This window comes from Lampris incognitus, chromosome 1 (assembly GCF_029633865.1).
Source record: "Lampris incognitus isolate fLamInc1 chromosome 1, fLamInc1.hap2, whole genome shotgun sequence".
NCBI lineage: Eukaryota > Metazoa > Chordata > Actinopteri > Lampriformes > Lampridae > Lampris > Lampris incognitus.
In genome coordinates this window covers 130,533,774-130,556,485 of record NC_079211.1, presented here as the reverse complement: position 1 = coordinate 130,556,485, position 22,712 = coordinate 130,533,774, and the positions used below count along the sequence as shown (strand labels likewise).

Below are 22,712 nucleotides of genomic sequence, written 5' to 3'. Positions count from 1 at the left end.
CATATGGATAATAAACCCTGATCCAGTTCACTAGCGCCCCGCCCACACCACACACCGGCACGGCTCTAATCTCAGACTATTGTTATCAATGTCAATCTGCATCTCCTCCTCTTGAAGGGGGGGGGGGGGAGTTAACCTAAATAGGACCCGCCTTTCAGAAGGAGGAAGCTTGTAGTTAACCAGGCAGTTTGATTAGGCAGCCAGCCGGTTTTGTAACTACCCCAGTGAACTCAGAGGAGCTGCAGTCACTGCGGCTATGGCGAGGTCAAAGGCACAGATATACACGTGTTGTTCTCTGATACTGCTGTGCATAGTCGTGCTCATTGTGTGTGCTGTTGTGCTTGCAAAGAGAAGCTGTCAAGAGGAGACTTTTGCAAGTGCAGCAGTGGCTGCGGACTCGGCGATGTGTTCAGTGATTGGACGGTAAGTGGCAAATTCACCTTTTATTCCAACGCCACTCGTTCCCTTATTGTTCTCATTGCAGAGCGGATCTATTCAGGGGATGGCTTGGAGGCAGACAAAAAATAGCTTCATGTAAATGAAATATATATTTTTCAAAACGTATTCCCCATTTTGGCGCATCTTGTACCGAATTCAAATTAAAGTTGGAAAATGGAAATGTCTGGTGCTTTCAGGGTGTTCTGTGTGCACGATATTAACATAAGGATGATTTAGTGCTATTCAAGCATGCAGTATCAGTTTAGATTGTAGTTTTCCTCTTGATGGATTAATCTACCACTGGTCTCGGTAATCATCGCGCCACATCAACGTGAAGGTATATATGCATTAGCAATGTGATCGTTTGTTTGCTGTCATCGGCGCATGACAGGCCAGACTATGAAAGCTTTCCTACATTTCCGTATTACTAACGAAGTCCGTCACTGCTAACTTTGTTTTGATTTGTGCGCTGTGCAAAAAAATATCTTAGAGATATCCTTCGGAGAGGAGGCTCGGCAGTAGATGGCGCCATTGCTGCATTGCTTTGCACGTCTGTCGTCAACCCGCAGAGCATGGGCATTGGAGGGGGATCCATATTCACAGTGATGGATAGCAGCGGTAATAGTTGATTTAACCCCTGTTGAAGGACACGTTTAGAGAGAAGTAATGAACGACCCTTCTATAAAGCCAATCTTCATATATCTTCTTCTCAAAGGCAAGGTAAAGATCATCAACTCGAGAGAGACCGTCCCCAAGACGTTCAAAGCTGATCTTCTTAATGGCTGTCCCAAGACTTCCCAGTTGATTTCAGGTGCCTTCGTTTCTCTTGTCTCCTCCTTTTTTTTCTCCACTATTACCCTTGTATGGTCACTAATGCACCAACACTCGTAACCCTCCCCCCTTTCTCTCTCTCTCTCTCTCTCTCTCTCTCTCTCTCTCTCTCTCTCTCTCTCTCTCTCTCTCTCTCTCTCTCTCTCTCTCTCTCTCTCTCTCTCTCTCTCTCTCTCTCGGGGAGACACACACACACACACACATACACACACACACACACACACAGTATCTCCGGCTGATCTTTTGTGTGCGTCCTTTCTGGTATTTCTTGTTCCTGTGAATGTGGTAGCTCTCGTCCGAGCAGCACTAGTACAGGAAGGGGACGAAAAATGGCCTACGGCCATTTTCATTATCGAGCCCACATCATGACAGTTTAAAACATCTACATCTAATCCATTCATCACATTTAGGTTCAGAAAAGCTGTCAGTCCTTTCTTGGACTCGCAGATGGATCTGTTTCTTTATTTGTAGCACCCCCCCATTCAATACAGTTACATTGTGGACACACTTGGCTATACGAATAGAGGCTCGACAATCCTTTGAGAGTATCTTGCCATGTTTGGTTTCCTGAGCCGAGACCACACACAGCGGAAGGCCTGTAACCCATTAATCTTATCGAGGCACACACTTGTCAGCCTACCTAAGTCCTAAAATAACAGAATGTGTAGCCGATTTTCAGATAACTTCATCACTCATCACTTTCCTTCCGCTACACGGTTAAAGTCCACAACCTTATTCAACCCACATTGCAAAGGAAGCTGATTGCCATGAACCATTTGACTGCACAAAGTCACACATCTGACCGTCTAGAACTGAGTCAATTATAACACTTCATTATTACAAAATATATTTTGTGAGTTTCAACAGCTAATGCACATAAACACAAGGAAATGCGTGCTACGGTTGTGGCACACCTCGTATCGTGACAAGCTGCAACAGAAATTAATTCAAACAGTTTGCTGGCAAAGGTGAGCTGCTTTTTTTCTTCAGCAAATACCCCGCCCCCCCCTTTTTTCTCCCCAATTGTATCCGGTCAATTACTCCAGTCTTCCGAGCCGTCCCGATTTCTGCTCCACCCCCTCTGCCGCTCCGGCGAGGGCTGCAGACTACCACATGCCTCCTCCAATACACGCGGAGTCGCCAGCCGCTTCTTTTCTTCTGACAGTGAGGAGTTTCGCCAGGGGGACGTAACGCGTGGGAGGATCACGCTATTCCCCTCCAGTCCCCCCTGAACAGGCACCCCGTCCGACCAGAGGAGGCGCTAGTGCAGCGACCACGACACATACCCACATCCGGCTTCCCACCCGCTGACACGCCAATTGTGTCTGCAGGGATTCGATCCGGTGTTGGTAGGTAACGGAATAGACCGCCACGCTACCCAGGCGCCAGGAAAGAACCGCTTTGAATAATTGCAGGCTGTGCACGGGGTGGCTTCCACATGCTACAGTTTCAACTAAACGCAAATAGCATGACGTCAGCTTTGTAATGTTATTTGTGTTAAGTGTCTCTTTAACTGTAAGAGTCAAGGAGCATCAAACTGTGACATTAACATATCTAAAGAAGCCTTCCTCCAAGCTACCCAACATTGGTAGATGTAAAACCTATCACATAGTTCTGCCCTGCTCCGACACCCCCCACTCCACCCCCACCCCCATACAGAGCAGCATGGGCCTAAAGATAATCTCACTTTATGCATGAAAATTGAGTTCCTCTCTAACTCAAAATCAGCCAACAGAAGAACATTATTTGATAGAACTGAGTTGTACCGATATAAATGGACAATAGAGTTCATATTAATTATTGATTGTGACTTTGAAATAGAAAATTGAATCAGCGATCTGGACACAACGTTTATTGAGAGAAACGTTTCGTCACTCGTCTAAGTGACTTCAGTCTCAGCTGATTGCAATCTTTTTTCTTTTTGGAACCCCCCCCCCTTTTTTTTCTTCCCAATTGTATCCGGCCAATTACCCCACTCTTCCAAGCCATCTCGGTCGTTGCTCCACCCCCCTGCCGATCCGGGGAGGGCTGCAGAGTACCACATGCCTCCTCCGATACATGTGGAGTCACCAGCCGCTTCTTTTCACCTGACAGTGAGGTGTTTTGCCAGGGGGGCCGTAGCGCGTGAGAGGATCACGCTATTCTCTCCAGATCCCCCTCCCCCGCCAACATGCGCCCCAACCGACCAGAGGAGGCGCTAGTGCAGCGACCGGGATACATACCCACATCCGGCTTCCCACCCGCAGACACGACCAATTGTGTCTGTAGGGACGCCAGACCAAGCCCGAGGTAACGCGATCCCCGTGTTGGTATAGCAGTGGAATAGACCGCTACGCTACCCGGACGCCTCAGCTGACTGCAGTCCTCTGTGAATAGTACACATTGCCATTGAAATTCTAGTTAATGGTCACGGCAATCTGCATATGAAACCAATCGTTGGTTTCGGTCGTTATGCGACTGCATTGATTCTAAGGGTGGGGATACCTGCAGTCAGTTTAGGCTGAAGCTGTCACTTAGCTGAGTGATGGAACATATCTGTCAATAAACAGATGAACCGAATCAAACTTTTTTGATTTGCTTACCCGGATTATTGAGCATGCATTAAAACACTGACAGTGAGTAGTTTCGCCAGGGGGACGTAGCGCATGGGAAAATCACACTATTACCCCCAGTTCCCCCTCCCCTCCCAACAGGCACCCCGACCGACCAGAGGAGGTGCTAGTGCAGCGACCAGGACACATACCCACATCCGCCTTCCCACCGGCGGACACGGCCAATTGTGTCTGTCGGGACGCCCGACCAAGTCGGAGGTAACACGGGATTCGAACCGGCGATCCCCGTGTTGGTAGACAACTGAGTAGACGTTTTAAGAGTAGAGTACCATGTAGAGTACCTAGAGTACCATGTCTTTTGACACTCACAGTACTCACCTTATTGAATGCATCAAGTTAATAGTACTCACGTTTTTCAGTTTCAGTGACTAAGGGTAAATAATTAACATGAACTCAGTTGTCCATTTCTGTCAGTAAAACTCTAATCTTTTGGTAGATCTTTAGTTAGAGACACTTCACTTTTGTGCATATGGTTACATTGTGGCAAACCGGCTCTGCAATGGTCAGAGGTGATAAAAGTACACATATTCTTTACTCGAGTAGAAGTACAAATACTTGTGTAAAAGACTCTGGTAAATATAGAAGTACTGCTTTAACTTCTTTACTCAAGTACAAGTAAAAAGTACAGGCTCTGAAATGTACTCAAATTATAAAAGTAAAAAGTACAGGTTCTGAAATGTACTCGAAGTATAAAAGTAAAAAGTACAGGTTCTGAAATGTACTCAAAGTATAAAAGTAAAAAGTACAGGTTCTGAAATGTACTCGAATTATAAAAGTAAAAAGAACGGGCTCTGAAATGCACTCGACGTATAAAAGTAAAAAGTACGAAACGCGGGATCGCGGGTCGAATCCCCGTGTTACCTCCGGCTTGGTCGGGCGTCCCTACAGACACAATTGGCCGTGTCTGCGGGTGAGAAGTCGGATGTGCGTATGTGTCCTGGTCGCTGCACTGGCGCCTCCTCTGGTCGGTCGGGGCGCCCCCGGATCGGCGGAGAGGAGGTGGAGCAGCGAACGGGACGGCTCAAGAGGAGCTGGGTAATTGGCCGGATACAAATTGAGGAGAAAATTGGAAAAAGGGGGAAAAAAACTTTTAAAAAAAAAGTACGGGCTCTGAAATGTATTCGAAGTATAAAATTAAAAAGTAGGCATCAGAAGGACATTTCTACAGCTTTTTTGGACAACCGACTGTTTCTGATATTAATGAGGTAATAGCATATAAGTGAGCCTCACGTCATATACAGTTCGAAGACTAGTAAACAAATCACTGTAACTTCAACTAAAATAAAAAAAGAATACATTGGAAAATAATGAACATGAACTTCCCTCCAATGTGCAAATCACTTTCCAATGTCAGCAACACAACTCGAAACATTATGATCAACACGAGCGAGAAAACTCCTAAATAAGGCCATGGATGGGGAATAGCTTGCTGCTCTGAATCTGCTCCCTCGGCAGTGTTGGCTGCTTCACTTCCATGCTGCTAGTTCTGCCTGTCACGGACATCACATTCACCAGACGCATCTTCTCCGCGGTCGAGCCTCCCTCCTGTCTGTTTCTTCTTGTTACGTCTGTCGTGCGTGATACATGGGGATGGATACGCCAAGGCATCTTCTATGTTATCGCCCCATCCATTTAGGGTGAAACCGGTCTTGATATTGGTTGGGAAAGCTTGCAATGTAAAATAAAAATAATCGAAAATGTCCCCTCGAATGCATTTAAATTAAGTGTCCTTTATTAATCCCCTTGGGGAAAATCATTTACTGCAAATGAACCCGTCCTAGCTGTGATCAGTGGGCTGCCGCCTTCATGCTGCGCCCGGGGACCAACGCCAGTTCTTTCCCACTGACTTGGTCAGGGGCACACACAGAAGTATAAACCCTAACACGCACGTTTGTTTGTTTTTGTGGATTCCCCCCCCCCCCCTCCCCAACTGTATCTGACCAATTACCCCACTCTTCCGACCCGTACCGGTCGTTGCTCCACCCCCTCTGCCGATCCGGGGGTGGGGGGTGGGATGGGCTGCAGACTTCCACATGCTTCCTCAAATACATTTTTTTAATTTAAAATTTTTTTTTTATTGAAACTTTTAAATTTTACATACAACAAACACATAAAACAAAAGAACGGGGGAAATAAAAGTAAAAAAAATGAAGACAATTAAATGAATGAAATTAAATACATAAATGAGCGGTAAATAAATAAATAAACGAAACATAAATGAAATAAAAATAAATGAAATAAAGATAAATAAATAAATGAAATGCCTCCTCCAATACATGTGGAGTCAACAGCCGCTTCTTTTCACCTGACAGTGAGGAGTTTCGCCAGGGGGACGTAGCGCATGGGAGGATCACGCTTTTCCCCCGAGTTCCCCCTCCCACCGAACAGGCGCCGCGACTGACCAGAGAAGGCGCTAAGTGCAGTGACCAGGATACATACCCACATCCGGCTTCCCACCCGCAGACGCGGCCAGTTGTGTCTGTAGGGACGCCCGACAAAGCTGGAGGTAACACGGGGATTCGAACTGGCAATCCCCGTGTTGGTAGGCAGTGGAATAGACCGCCACACCACGCCACTGCATGTTTCTTTTTGATGGTGGGGGAAACCAGAACTACTACTACTACTACTACTTTCGGCTGCTCCCGTTAGGGGTCGCCACAGCGGATCATCCGTTTCCATTTCTTCTTGTCTTCTGCGTCTTCCTCTGTCACACCAGCCACCTGCATGTCTTCCCTCACCACATCCATAAACCTCCTCTTTGGCCTTCCTCTTCTCCTCTTCCCTGGCAGCTCCATATTCAGCATCCTTCTCCCATTATACTCAGCATCTCTCCTCCACACATGTCCAAGCCATCTCAATCTTGCCTCTCTTGCTTTGTCTCCAAACCGTCCAACCTGAGCGGTCCCTCTAATATAATCGTTCCTAATCCTGTCCTTCTTCGTTACTCCCAGTGAAAATCTTAGCATCTTCAACTCTGCCACCTCCAGCTCCGCCTCCTGTCTTTTCGTCAGTGCAACTGTCTCCAAACCATATAACAAAGCTGGTCTCACAACCATCTTGTAAACTTTCCCTTTAACTCTTGCTGGTACCCTTCTGTCGCAAATCACTCCTGACACTCTTCTCCACCCACTCCAACCTGCCTGCACTCTCTTTTTCACCTCTCTACTGCACTCCCCGTTACTTTGGACAGTTGACCCCAAGTATTTAAACTCAAATGCCTTTGTCACCTCCACTCCTTGCATCCTGACCATTCCACTGTCCTCTCTCCCATTCACGCATAGGTATTCCGTCTTGCTCCTACTGACTTTCATTCCTCTTCTCTCCAGTGCATACCTCCACCTCTCCAGGCTCTCCTCAACCTGCACCCTACTCTCGCTACAGATCACAATGTCATCCGCGAACATCATCGTCCATGGAGACTCCTGCCTGATCTTGTCCGTCAACCTGTCCATCACCATTGCAAACAAGAAAGGGCTAAGAGCCGATCCTTGATGTAATCCCACCTCCACCTTGAACCCCTCTGTCATTCCAACCGCACACCTCACCATTGTCACACTTCCCTCATACGTATCCTGCACCACTCCTACATACTTCTCTGCAACTCCTGACTTCCTCATACAATACCACACCTCCTCTCTCGGCACTCTGTCATAAGCTTTCTCTAAATCTACAAAGACACAATGCAACTCTTTCTGGCCTTCTCTATACTTCTCAATCAACATTCTCAAAGCAAACATCGCATCTGTGGTGCTCTTTCGTGGCATGAAACCATACTGCTGCTCGCTGATCGTCACCTCTCCTCTTAACCTAGCTTCTATTACTCTTTCCCAAATCTTCATGCTGTGGCTGATCAACTTTATGCCTCTGTAGTTGTTACAGTTCTGCACATCGCCCTTGTTCTTGAAAATCGGTACCAGTATGCTTCTTCTCCACTCCTCAGGCATCCTCTCACTTTCCAGGATTGTGTTAAACAATCTAGTTAAAAACTCCACTGCCATCTCTCCTAAACATCTCCATGCCTCCACAGGTATGTCATCAGGACCAACTGCCTTTCCATTCTTCATCCTCTTCATAGATGCCCTCACTTCCTCCTTGCTAATCCGCTGAACTTCCTGATTCACTATCCCTACATCATCCAACCTTCTCTCTCTCTCATTTTCTTCATTCATCAGCCCCTCAAAGTATTCCTTCCACCTTCTTAGCACACACTCCTCGCTTGTCAGCACATTTCCATCTCTATCCTCGATCGCCCTAACTTGCTGCACATCCTTTGCAGCTTGGTCCCTCTGTCTAGCCAATCGGTACAAGTCCTTTTCTCCTTCCTTAGTGTCTAATCTGCCATACAACTCACCATATGCCTTTTCCTTTGCCTTTGCCACCTCTCTTTGCTTTACGCTGCATCTCCTTGTACTCCTGTCTACTTTCTTCATCTCTCTGACTATCCCACTTCTTCTTTGCCAACCTTTTCCTCTGTATAATTTGCTGTACTTCCTCATTCCACCACCAAGTCTCCTTGTCTTCCTTCCTCTGTCCTGATGACACACCAAGTACCTTCCTAGCTGTCTCCCTCACTATTTCTGCAGTGGTTTTCCAGCCATCTGGCAACTCTTCACTACCACCCAGTGCCTGTCATAACTCCTGCCTGAACTCCACACAACAGTCTTCCTTCTTCAACTCCCACCATTTGATCTTCGGCTGTGTCTTCACTCGCTTCCTCTTCTTGGTCTCCAAAGTCATCCTACAGACCACCATCCGATGCTGCCTAGCTACGCTCTCCCCTGTCACCATCTTGCAGTCTCCAATCCCTTTTAGATGGCGCCTTCTACATAAGATATAGTCCACCTGTGTGCACTTTCCTCCACTCTTGTACGTCACCCTGTGTTCCTCCCTCTTCTTGAAATATGTATTCACCACAGCCATTTCCATCCTTTTCGCAAAATCGACCACCATCTGTCCTTCCATATTTCTCTTCTTGACTCCATACCTTCCCATCACCTCCTCATCACCTCTGTTCCCTTCACCAGCATGTCCATTGAAGTCCGCTCCAATCACCACTCTCTCCTCCTTGGGTACCCTCTCCACCATGTCGTCCAACTCATTCCAGAATTCTTCTTTCTCTTCCATCTCACACCCAACTTGCGGGGCATATGCGCTGATAACATTCAGCAATAAACCTTCAATTTCCAGCTTCATACTCATCACTCTGTCTGACACTCTCTTCACCTCCAGCTTGCTCTTGACATACTCTTCCTTCAGAATTACCCCTACCCCATTACTCCTCCCATTCACACCATGGTAGAAGAGTTTGAACCCACCTCCGATACTCCTGGCCTTACTCCCCTTCCACCTGGTCTCTTGCACACACAGTATGCCTACCTTTCTTCTTTCCATCATGTCAGCCAGCTCTCTCCCTTTACCAGTCATAGTGCCAACATTCAAAGTTCCAACTCTCACCTCCACATGCCCACCCTTCCTCCTCTCTAGCTGCCTCTGGACATGCTTTCCCCCTCTCCTTCTCCTTCGCCCAACAGTAGCATAGTTTCCACCGACACCCTGCTGGTTAACAGTACCGGTGGCGGTCGTTGGTAACCCGGGCCTCGACCGATCCGGTATGTAAGTCTTATTTATGATCCGCATATTTGATTTGGCAAAGATTTTACGCCGGATGCCCTTCCTGACGCAACCCTCCCCATTTGTCCGGGCTTGGGACCGGCACTAAGGATGCACTGGCTTGTGCATCCTCAGTGGCTGGGTTGTGGGGGAAACCAGAACACTCGAAGAAAATCCACCACAGACACGGGGAGCAAACTCCATACAGAGGACGACCTGGGATGACCCCCAAAGTTGGGCAACCCCGGGGTTGGAACTCATGACCTTCTTGCTGTGAGGCGACAGCGCTAACTACTGGGCTACCATGCCTTTTTTTTTTTTGAACATGTAAGGAGTAGGAAGTACAGATACAGTGTTAAAATGTAGGGAGTAAAAGTAAAAAAGTTGTCAGAAAAATAAATACTCAAGTAAAGTACAGATACCTGAAACTCTACTTAAGTACAGTAATGAAGTATTTGTACTTTGTTACTTCCCGCCTCTGGCAATGGTGGCTCCATACAGACCACACTGGAGGTGGCAGGTTTTGCCTCTAGGTATACTATATTGGGTAGCTGTGAAGTGAAGAAAGGCGTCCATTGATTCTGTTACATGATAGATGAAGCTACTTTAAAGCATAGTTGCATTTGCTGGTGTGTTATCCCATTATTAATTCATATGCTATTTTAACGAGATAGCATGAGGAAACTTGTCCCTGCAGTTTTGTGCTGTTCAGCTTTGCTCACGATTGCCAGTAAATGGCATGACATAATTTCCATAACAATCTCTGATACAGGAAAAAAAGGTATTTCTGTGGTTTAACTGATCATGTCGCTACAAGCATTGGTAGTGTATGCTTGCTCATAACACACAGTCACCAAGAAATTTAGCTATGCTTATTTAAAACGAGGGAGTTCTCCGTACTGAAATACTTCAGTCAAATGGTTGAAGGGAATTAGTTACCTTAAAAATGTGGGTTAACTTTTGAGGTTTTACAGTGGTCAGAACAGCTGTCTGATTCCCTCTACTCTCCACTACTGTATGTGTCACTATTCATGCATTTATCCATCCACTCATTATTTCATTCACAGGTGGCCAATGGATTGGGGTCCCAGGGGAAATCAGAGGTTATGAACATGTGCATAGACTTTATGGAAAGTTGCCGTGGGCTAGCCTCTTCCAGCCCACTATCAAACTGGCCAGAGAGGGTTTCCCAATACCTGAAGTCCAAGGACGCTTTGTTTCGCTTCTTGATAGCAATGACACCCTACCACTACGGTAACAACCACACTGATGGTAACTGATGTACACATCTTTCTTTGCGTGACAGGATGTTGCAGGGGAAATACTTCCCTTTTTCCTACATCTGTAATGTGTCATATTGTGATTCCCTCATATCTGTCCTGAAGCAAGTTGTTTTCAGATAAGAATGGAAAAATGTTGAAGACTGGCGATACTGTGAAGTTTGAGAAACTGGCTGACACACTGGAGCTTGTCGCAAATCGTGGAGCAGATGCTTTCTATACTGGCAAAATAGCGCAGGATTTAATCCGTGACATACAGGATGCAGGTATTAATGAATGAGTTTTATTATGTCCTCTTTGCCTAACAATTATATTCAACCGGTAATATAGGTTTGGAAATGGCACAACAATTAGCCACAGACTCTGTTGTACACTGTTTGGGTCCATTGAGAACGCAGGTAATGTCGGACTGAAATGCACTGATTCGGTTTCAATTAGCTGAAGCTTTTTTTTTTTTCCGATATTTTTTTCGCAGGAGGTACACTCACGATGGAGGACTTGGCAGCGTATAACGTTACAGTGACTGATGCATGGACCATTCCTTTGGGAGACTTCCAGATGCACATACCTCCACCTCCTGCAGGGGGCGTTATGCTTGGCCTAATCCTAAACATCATAAAAGGTTCATTTTTGGGCCATATAGTCACTGCCTATGTACTCCCTGCAGTCCCTACCTGGAGCTTGTAAACAATGCTTGGTTGTGTCAGAGTGTTAACCCTTAACAGCAAAGACTTTTATTGATCAGAATATGGCACCTAGGGTGTAACTTGAACAGGAAGATTGAATGCTGTACATCTTGGAGGAGAGTCACTGCTCTGTCTTCGACTTGTCATTGTTTGTCAGGTTTCGCTGCGGATTCATCAGCTCTGAAGGGTGAGCAAAAGATACTCACCTATCATCGATATGTCGAAGCTTTGAAGTTTGCCAATGGACTGAAGAAGTACATCCGTGATCCACAATTTAGCTCTGATGTAGTAAGTTTCACAGCCACAGAACGTCACCATTCACATTTGCAGTAGTTTAGACATGCCAAGTTCTGCTACCAACTTTCAATTTATTTGGGAGACTTATAGAAAGTAAATGGTGTGTTAGTTGCACGTGTGTGAGTATCCATCCATCCATCTAGCCAACCATTCATTTCCTTCCTTATACTTGATCCCAACAGCAGCTTGATGGACTGTGGCAGTCCACATGTGCAAACATTACTCTTGAATGAAGTTTTATGGGATTTATTCGTGCTGTAACCATTAAACTAAATAACCTGTCATTTTATTCTGGCATGCTGATGTAATGAATTTGCATTATTATAATTTGGGTTTTTTTGGAGGTAGTTTGTTGCTTTTATTTATGTTTGACTTCCACGGGTCTCAAAATGTTCAGTTTATAAGTGAGCAACATGGATTATTAATCTCAAGACCACTGTAGCGAAATAATTGAGAATTGATTGACTGAACCCAATGTAGTGAATACAGGGGGCAGTTAGGAAGCTGCCGCAGTCGGGAATCAAACCCTGATAGCCCGGACCACGGGCAGCTGCGCTAACCAGTCAACTAAAGGGTCCAACCCGTTAGCCAAGGGCTGGAGAGTCTAGTCATCCGTGGTCATTACACTACCCCCCCCCCCTTCGGGAAGCACGTCCCCGCGCTTAAGCATATCAGCTCCCTCACGCCTCTGGGCGCATACGCTTCTGATGGCCCCACGGTCACCACCCCACTTCTGACAACAATGTAGTAAATTCGGGTGGCACGGTGGCCCAGTGGTTAGTGCTGTCACCTCACAGCAAGAAGGTCCTGGGTTCGAACCCTGGCGTTGTCCAAACTTGGGGGTCATCCCAGGTCGTCCTCTGTGTGGAGTTTGCATGTTCTCCCCGTGTCTACGGTGGGGTTTCTCTGGGTGCTCCGATTTCCCCTGCCATGAAAAAGACATGCATGTTAGGGTTAATACTCCTGTCTGTGCCCCTGACCGAGACAAGACGAACTGGAGTTGGTCCCCGGGCGCTGCACGGCAGCTGCCCACTACCCCTAGCTACAGAGCTAGGATGGGTTAAATGCAGAGAAAGCATTTCCCCATGGGGATTAATAAAGTAGTAAAAAAAAAAAAAAAACAAAGAAAAAGATTTAGGTCAGAATTTGACAACTCCCAGCACACCAATGCATGATGTTGATTTATTTAGTTATTTTGCCTCTAGTGGTGGATGAGGAAAGCTCTGCATTCAGCATTAGACCGAACACATTTTTCCATTAGTCCACACGCGATTCCTCCATTCAGATCATTTCTCAAAACGCTATCTTTGTTCATTTCTCAGATGGCAAAGAAGTTTACCGAGCAAAGCTTTGCCGATCACATCAGGAGCTTAATCAGCAACAACGAGACCCATGATCTTCAGTATTACAACATCGCTCCACATCTGGACAGCATGGGTACCACACATGTGTCTGTCATGGCTGAAGATGGAGCTGCTGTGTCTGCCACCAGCACCATCAATCATATGTGGGTATCTGAAGTTAATTCCACAGCGGAATATCCGTTTGATTAAAAAAAATAAATAGAGGTTACCGGCATGAAAACAAATCTTATTATGGAATAATTTGGGCAAGTTGAGATATTACAAGATGGAGACATCTAAGAGGTGGTAGTTATGTACTATATGTGTGTGTTTGTTTTTGAAGAAATTGAAATCTGAAGATTATCCATCCATCCATCCATCCATTACAGGGGTGATCAACCTGTCTGTGCACAGACAAACGTGAAACGTGTCTGTGGCAAAAAAAAACAAACTGAGAAAAAGTTTATTTTTTTCCCATTACAGTATAAATTGTCAATATTTAAACAAGAAAATGATTGTAATCTAATGTTTTCTGAGACTAAAATTAATTTGGCCACAGTACAACAGTAGTAACCAAGGTTACATCACGTTAACAGTCGGGATGACATGCGCATTAATATGTAAAACTCATGCAATTGCACGCATTCTCCCGCTGTGAGTCAGGTCGCTAACTAGATAGCTAGGCAGCCTAATGTTATAGCCCCGAAAATGACCAAACACACTTTTAATCTTTCGTGGGGGAAAGATTTTTTTTTTTTGAGAGACGATGGTTGATGGAGTGCATGAGGTGTGGTCAGACAATGAAACCGCTAAAGTCAATGGCAGCGAGGGACCACAGTGAGCGATGGTGCAAGAAATGAACAAAAACGGATGGTATGTCTTCTGTTGAAAAGGAGCGGTTTGCTAGCAAGGCAAAAGACGGCAGAATGGGGCAAGTTAAGCTGATGACAAGCTTTGTCAGTCGAGAGAAAGTTGAACTGGAGAATGACCTCATTTTAGCTTTTGGACTTGCCAATGCAAAACTGCCATTTAGAGCGGGTGACACTTTTAAAGAAATTGCAAAAAAAAAGAAGGTTGACCCAAAATCGTCTGCGGTTCAGCAGGCTCCATAGCAGTGCTAGCAATGTAGCCAGAAACACAGAAAAAATAGGGGTAAAGTTAGCAGCTGCCAACCTAACTAGTGTAGGGGGAGCCCCTTCCATGCATGTAATGTTCGATGAAAGCACAGACTGTACTGATAAGACCCAGTTATTGATTTTCCAAAGATTTGTGGGTATCAAGGCCAAAGAAATTAAGACTGAGTTTTTGAGCCTGCTTGAAATCACAAAGAAATGTGCTGACAACATTTCTAAGGCCATCATTGACCATTTGATCATGAGAACTATCCAACCAAAAACCTAGTCTGTTTTACATAGGATGGTGCCGCTGTGATGCTCGGACGCAACCAGCAGGGAGAGGGCAATGTCGTGGCTAAGCTAAAGCAGCAATTTGGAGAGTTGTTTGTGCAGCATTGCATGACACAGACAGGTGCTAATGTCTAGAGATGCAGAAAAAGAAATACCAGTCTTTGTTGAGGACACTATAAAAGCTACATTGTCACATTTTAGTGGTCTAGCGAGAAAGAAGTTCTCCCGTATCTGTGCTTTAAATGATGAAGAATACAGCTACCTGGTTGGTCACTTACAAAAAAAATAGGTGGCTGAGCCTTTCAGCCTGTCGTGGAACTTCAAGCGAGCCTCGTACAATATTTTTAGAGCACTGCAAATGGAAGTAAGGGTTCTGTTCACTATCGTGCATTGGGTGACATGCTGCATAATCCCAAATTCCTTCTGTACTTACTGTTTCTTAGCTGGATTTTGCCACTGCTGGCTAGAATGAACGAGGTACTACAGAAGGAGAACGTGAGTTTGTACTCTGCCTATAATAAAATCCAGAAATACATGCATGTAATTCTGAACCCATTCCTGTTTAACAGAAAAGATGACACCTCGTTTATTGATCAGAGAGACTTGAAAATTCCAAACGCGAGTTTCAACGAATTCATCAACGAATGCAAATGTGAACACCATCTCTCAGATTCAGAGATAGGCTACTGAACTTCAACATCACGTTAGTCAACTATGCAAAGAGGCTACAAAGTGCCTTCTGGATGAGATTCCCAGAAATAGAATTGGTCAAACAAATGCTCTTTCTTGATCCCATGAACCCCAAACCAACAGAGAGTGATATGGCAAACATCATGCAGAGGTTCGCAATGCATGTGTCTATTAACTGCAGTCACAGTACCTCGTCTTTTGCGAAGATGGTGGCATAAAGACATTATTCATGTCTGATCGATGCAACAGTTCATTCATTCATCCATCATCAGACGCTTCTTCGGGGTTGGGTCGCGGTGGTAGCAAGCTAAGTAGGGCACTCCAGATGTCCCTCTACCCAGCAACGCTCTCTAGCTCATCCTGGGGGATCCCAAGGCGTTCCTAGGCCAGATTGGACATGTAGTCCCTCCAGCGAGTTGTGGGTCTACCCCGGGGTCTCCTCCCAGTTGGCCGTGCCTGGTAAACCTCCAAAGGAAGGCGCCCAGGAGGCATCCTAATCAGATGCCTTAACCACCTCAACTGGCTCCTTTCGACACAAAGGAGTACCGGCTCTACACCGAGTTCCCTCCAGATGTCCGAGCTCCTCACCCTATCTCTAATGCTGAGCCCAGACACCCTACGGAGGAAACTCATTTAAGCTGCTTGTATCCACGATCTTACCCTTTCGGTCACTACCCAAAGCTCATGACCATAGGTGAGGATTGGAACGAAGATTGACTGGTAAATTGAGAGCTTTGCCTTCCAGCTCAGCTTCCTCTTCACCACAACGGTCTGGTACAACATCCACATTACTGCTGACGCTGTACCAATCCGCCTGTCAATCTCCCGCTCCAGCCTACCCTCACTCGTGAACAAGACCCCGAGATCCAGGAACTCCTTCACTTTAGGCAACAACTCATCCCCAACCCGGAGGGAGTAATCCACCATTTTCCGGTAGAGAACCATGGCCTCAGACTTGGGAGGTGCTGACTCTCAACCCAGCCATTTCACACTCCGCTGCAAACCACCTCAGTGTGCGCTGGAGGTCGCGTTCTGATGAAGCCAACAAAATCACATCATCTGCGAAGAGCAGAGATGCAATTCTGAGGTTTCTAAAACGGACACACTCCTCACCTTGGCTACTTGAGATCCTGTCCATGAATATCACAAACAGAATCGGAGACAAGGGACAACCTTGGCGGAGTCCGATACCCACCAAAACATGTTTGACTTTGTGCTGAGAATGCGGAAACAGCTCTCACTTTGGTTATACAAGGACCGATGGCTTGTAGCAACTGCCCCGGTACCCCGTACTCCCGCAGTACCCCCCACAGAGTGCCCCGGGGTACACGGTTGTAAGTCTTCTCCAAGTCCACAAAACACATGTAGACAGGCTGGTCAAACTCCCATGCCCCCCTCAGCACTTCCACAAGGGTAAAGAGTTGGTCCATTGTTCCGTGGCCAGGACGGAATCCGCATTGTTCCTCTTGGATCCGAGGTTCGACAATCGGTCGGAGCCTCCTCTCCAGCACCCTAGAGTAGACTTTCCCAGGGAGGCTGAGCAATGTGATGCCCCGATAATTGGAGCACACCCTCTTCGGCCTCAAGGAAGTTCTGGCAAACCATTCAGCGACTCAGGAAGGGAAAGCAGGGCTTGACTCAGGCTGTGTTCAGCCGGGGAGGGGAACTGTTGACCCGGACTGAGGATGTTGTTGAGCGGTGAAAAGAACACTTTGAGGAGCTCCTGAACCTGGCTAACACGTCCTCAGTGGAGGAGGTAGAGTCTGAAGACCCGGGGGAAGCCCCACCCATATCCCTGGCAGAGGTGCCTGAGGTAGTTAAAAAGCTCCTCGGTGGCAAGGTGCCGGGTGTGGATGAGATTCGCCCAGAGATTCTGAAGTCTCTGGACATTGTTGGGCTGTCTTGGCTGACACGCCTCTTCAGTGTCACGTGGAGGTTGGGGACAGTACCTTTGGAGTGGCAGACTGGGGTGGTGGTTCCGATGCAGCGGTAACATTGTCAAATTCTGGTGCCATCTGTTTGAGAATAGCGAGGAGTACAATGAACTGAGCAAAGTTGCAATACTCCTGTTCACATTAAGTCCAGACACCTGCAGCTTTGAGTGAGGTTTCAGTCATATGAACGCTATTAAGTCTCAAACACGAAATAGACTCGGAGCATGCCGCATTGATGCCTGTTTTAGGATTGCCACCTGCCCATATGCAATGGCTGACTTTCCAGTCTCCAAGTTTTCATCATAACATGGTAGGGCACTGTTTTTAATTTTAGATTTACTATCATTTTAAAATCATGTAGCATATTAAAATATGTAGTATGGCACATTATGAGGTCTAACATGCAATTATGTATTTCCGGTAATATTTGACCACTTCAAATGTATGTCCGTGGTAAAAATCGCATTTTGACCAAAAAGTCCGTCACAAGCCGACACGGTGATGACCCCTGATCCGTTATCCAAACCGCTTATCCTGCTCTCAGGGTCACGGGGATGCTGGAGCCTATCCCAGCAGTCATTGGCGGCAGGCGGGAAGACACTCTGGACAGGCCGCCAGTCCATCACAATCATCATCTGAAAATTAATGAAGATTAAATTGTTTTTTTTCCCTAGATGTTTGAAATATTACTTCTCATTTCTTACATCAATGGCATAGATTCATGCCTCTAAAGACTTTTTCATAACATTACCGTATATAACCACTTAATCTCCTGTCAATGCGCCAATATTTGAAATCATTTTCAAGATGCTATCAAAGTATGAAACATGTGATTTCCTCGGTTTCTTGGCAAGTTTGTCAAATTATTTTTTCCTCTAAGATTTGGCTCTAAGGTTTTCTCTCCGAGCACCGGGGTCATCCTCAACAATGAGCTGTCAGACTTCTGTGGAAGAGCAGATCACATAGTTGCAGGTAATCTGATGAATCTAGAATGACTTCTTTCCATTATCCACATTGCCACTGTACCGTGCAATAACATATAAACCAATGTATGTGTACCTGAGTCAAAAAATAACTTCTTAAACCCATCTCCAACAATATAGTTGACTAAAAATGCATCCCCGTGACCAGCAAAGGCAAGGGGGCAGTAGATGTGGGTGGGTTCAGTACATGCATCAACACCTCCGCCTGCACAGTTTGGTGGCTAAGTGTATCTTAAAGGTGCATTAGAGGTATTTGCAGGAGGAAAGACTGTCTCATTCAATTCACCTGCACACATTTTAACCTCCCGATATTGCAGTCACAAGTAACAAGCCTCTTTTCCCGTTTAAATACAGTCATAGCACTCACGATAACTGTCATCATCATGCTGATCATTGTTTTTTTTTAATTATTATTCTGTTACTGTTTTTTTGTACCGCGTCGGGGTTGGTCCAGTTCAATCTCGGCTCTGTTGCGTTCACAGGAGAGCAGCCTCCCTCCTCGATGTCTCCTGTTGTGATGCGGTCAAAGTCCAAGACGCTGGTTATCGGCGGGTCTGGCGGCAGCATGATCACGACTGCGATGGCCTCGGTACGTGGCCATGGCATGCTATAAAGACAAAGTGCCATAGAGATTACCCCTCACCAGCATCAGGGCAAACGCAGTCCTCACTGCTGTCGACTATGTGCTCCAAGTGCATTATGTAATAGTCAATACACCCCCACCCCATTATGTCATATTCCCTCTAATAGCATGGCACCCTTTTAGAGTCACATTTTAGCCTCTCTTCTAGGTGCTCATGAACCACCTTTGGTTGGGAAAAAGTCTCGAGGAGGCCATTGCTGCACCGATTGTCTTTGTAGACTCTAAAAATATGCTGAAGTTTGAATCCACGTTCGATAAGGTAAAATGCCAAGGCTGGTTTATTCTAAACAGCATATATATGTTCCATCTCGACAACATGTACGTAAAACTGAAAAAAAAGCATCAATCTGTAACCGCTCCATTCAAAGCATGTAACTGGTGTTTTTCTTTATTTCCCAAGTCTGTGGTAGAGGCTTTGATGGCCCTGGGACACACACAACAGACCGCAAAGTACTTCTACAACGTGGTAAACGCTGTGGAGAAAGAAGATGGCTGCATCCGTGCGGTGTCTGATGCCAGGAAATTGGGTGAAGCAGCTGGCTACTGAGAGAAAATCCCCACCCCCACAGGAGGAGGAAATGTCAGGGTGACGTGAAGGTTAGCCAAAAGTGCCCCGGTTCGACAGCCTCCATAACCGATAATCGTGTCTTCGACGTGTCCTGTGTGGAAGTGGCTGTGAGAAGACACGCTGAACCCCTGGATGTGTTCGGCTGTGATGAAGCTACTCTGGGACTAAAAAGGCAGAAGATAGATGCTTAGACTTGTACATCACCTCTCAACAGACTGGACGGTTGCAATGACATGATCAGGGTTTCATAACCTCTCTCCCTATCCTTGTTTCTGTCCTACCTCTTTTTGCCCTTTTGTTCAAGTCATTTGCGCACACGTTCTAAATCTTGCATATTATGTTAGAAGGTAAGGACTGCTCATGATAATCACGTAAAAATATTAGCTCGTTGATTTTTTGTTGTTGACATGTTCATCTTAATATCTGAGATGTAAAACAGACAGTAGGCTATTTTTACCTCATTCAAATAATTAAGGTGTGTGTTTGTGTGCGCGTGTGTGTGTTTGTGTGTGCGCGCGCGCGTGTGTCTTACAAAACATGTAGCAACAATTATAAACCTGTTCACAACTGGAGCTATTCTATTCTTAAAAGCTATTTTTAGCAATGGATATTCTGATACCGTTTGGCATTATTAAATCAATTTATATATATGCTTTTAAATACTTGTAATATTCTTCTTTTATCCAGATATTAAATATATTGTTTTTTTTACATCACTTTAGAATAAATACTATTTACTAACTGAAACAACTAGATGTAAGTGAAGATATTGTCAACATATACTTGGTAACCAGGGTGACAGTTTCCAAGAAAGAAATTAATTTGTACGGGGCGTCCGGGTAGCATAGTGGTCTATTACGTTGCCTACCAACACAGGGGTCTCCATTTGGAATCCCTGTTTGGATGTAGGTATGTGTCTTGGTTGCTGCACTAGCGCCTCCTCTGGTCGGTCGGGGCACGTGTTCGGGGGGAAGGGGGAACTGGGGGGAATAGAGTGATCCTCCCACGTGCTACGTCCCCCTGGCAAAACTCCTCACTACTACTACTGCTATCGCTACTTTCGGCTGCTCCCGTTAGGGGTCGCCACAGCGGATCATCCGTTTCCATTTCTCCCTGTCCTCTGCATCTTCCTCTGTCACACCAGCCACCTCACCAGCATGTCCTCTCTCACCACATCCATAAACCTCCTCTTTGGCCTTCCTCTTTTCCTCTTCCCTGGCAGCTCCATCTTCAACATCCTTCTCCCAATATACCCAGCATCCCTCCTCCACACATGTCCAGGGCCAAGCCATCTCAATCTTGCCTCTCTTGCCTTGTCTCCAAACCATCCACCCTGAGCGGTCCCTCTAATATACTTGTTCCTAATCCTGTCCTTCTTCGTCACTCCCAGTGAAAATGTAAGCATCTTCACTCTGCCTCCTCCAGCCCCGCCTCCTCTCTTTTTGTCAGTGTCACTGTCTCCAAACCATATAACATAGCTGGTCTCACAACCGTCTTGCAAACCTTCCCTTTACCTCTTGCTGGTACCCTTCTGTCACAAATCACTCCTGACACTCTTCTCCACCCACTCCACCCTGCCTGTACTCTCTTCTTCACTCCCCATTACTTTGGACAGTTGACCCCAAGTATTTTAAACTCGTATGCCTTCGTCACCTCTGCTCCTTGCATCCTCACCGTTCCAGTCCTCCCTCTCATTCACGCATAGGTATTCTGTCTTGCTCCTACTGACTTTCATTCCTCTTCTCTCCAGTGCATACCTCCACCTCTCCAGGCTCTTCTCAACCTGCATCCTACTCTCGCTACAGATCACAATGTCATCCGCAAACATCATAGTTCACGAAGACTCCTGCCTGATCTTGTCCGTCAACCTGTCCATCACCATTGCAAACAAGAAAGGGCTCAGAGCCGATCCTTCATGTAATCCCACCTCCACCTTGAACCATCTGTCATTCCAACTGCACACCTCACCACTGTCACACTTCCCTCATACATATCCTGCATCACTCCTACATACTTCTCTGCAACTCACAACTTTCTCATACAATACCACACCTCCTCTCTTGGCACCCTGTCATATGCTTTCTCTAAATCTACAAAGACACAGTGTAACTCCTTCTGGCCTTCTCTATACTTCTCAATCAACATTCTCAAAGCAAACATCGCATCTGTAGTGCTCTTTCATGTCATGAAACCATACTGCTGCTCGCTAATCGTCACCTCCCCAACTTTTTACTGTATTTTGCACAGGATTATAAGACAAATAGAACAAAATGTAAACATGCCTGTGAGTTTTACCCCATGAAAACCAAACTCACCAACCAATAACCCACCCAGCTACCCCCTAAGTTTGAAAAGCAAACAAGCGGGGGGGGGGGGATTGTGCAAAGAACTGACTATCCCACTTCTTCTTTGCCAACCTCTTCCTCTGTATACTTTGCTGTACTTCCTTATTCCACCACCAAGTCTCCTTGTCTTCCCTCCTCTGTCCTGATGACACACTAAGTACCTTCCTAGCGGTCTCCCTCACTATTTCTGCAGTGGTTGCCCAGCCATCCGGCAGCTCGTCACTACCACCCAGTGCCTGTCTTAACTCCTCCCTGAACTTCACACAGCAGTCTTCATTCTTCACCTTCCACCATTTGATCCTTGGCTCTGCCCCCACTCTCTTCCTCTTCTTGGTCTCCAAAGTCACCACCATCCAATGGTGCCCAGCTAACATTATCCCCTGTCACCACCTTGCCGTCTCCAACCCCTTTCAGATCGCGAAAATCCTCACTGTCATGTGAGAAGAAGCGGCTGGTAACTCCACATGTATCGGTATGTGGCAGTCTGCAGCCCCCCCCCCCACCACCGGATCGGCAGAGGGGGTGGAGCAGCGACCGGGACGGCTCAGAGTGGGGTAATTGGCCGGGTACAATTGGGGAGACAAAAAAAGGGGGGGGGTTAAAAAATAAATAAAGAGAAGAAAAATGTATTTGCTCACTTCAGGAAGGACATCTGGTTTTCCACAAACGGGCCCTTTTGGGTCGATAATGGACCTACATATCCCGTCTAAACATTGTTGGCGATACTTGTGTGGAAGTCTGTGGGAATACCAGCCTGTAGGTTGCTGAGCCGACTGCTTTTGGATGAACCGAAATGACCTCCAATTAGTGATAAATCAGATCGGCTGGTTAAAGCTAAACCAATCCTGTTAAATCGAGGTAATTTTATTGGAGTCTGCTCTGTGACTCTGCCCCTCCATACTATGTCGTATTCCAAGCCATCTACGTGACTTTTCTCTGCCGTTTTCCCCATAAATTATTTGTCATCTTTGTGCCGGAGCATGCAGCAGCTGAGGCAAAACAATCGGATTAGAAAATGATTCACACAGTCATGAAGGTTTCGCCTG

The 22,712-nt window shown here is 46.1% G+C and overlaps 1 protein-coding gene across 1 annotated transcript; it reads left to right on the top strand.

Annotated features, from left to right (window-relative positions):
• The first annotated feature begins 256 nt into the window (after positions 1 to 256).
• Positions 257 to 20,044, top strand: ggt5a (gamma-glutamyltransferase 5a). The gene is made up of 12 exons (XM_056279649.1): positions 257 to 423; positions 929 to 1,056; positions 1,154 to 1,249; positions 10,559 to 10,745; positions 10,877 to 11,037; positions 11,247 to 11,393; positions 11,615 to 11,745; positions 13,077 to 13,261; positions 18,008 to 18,099; positions 18,593 to 18,699; positions 18,902 to 19,012; positions 19,154 to 20,044. The coding sequence occupies exons 1-12, from the start codon at positions 257 to 259 to the stop codon at positions 19,298 to 19,300; spliced, it is 1,659 nt and encodes a 552-aa protein (XP_056135624.1). The 3' UTR covers positions 19,301 to 20,044.
• Positions 20,045 to 22,712: the final 2,668 nt, after the last annotated feature.

Coding starts and splice junctions, on each gene's coding strand:
- ggt5a (XM_056279649.1), top strand. CDS start 257: ATGGCGAGGTCAAAGGCACAGATATACACGTGTTGTTCTCTGATACTG. Junction 11,746..13,076: donor CACAATTTAGCTCTGATGTA/GTAAGTTTCACA, acceptor TTCATTTCTCAG/ATGGCAAAGAAGTTTACCGA. Junction 18,100..18,592: donor AGCAGATCACATAGTTGCAG/GTAATCTGATGA, acceptor TTGCGTTCACAG/GAGAGCAGCCTCCCTCCTCG.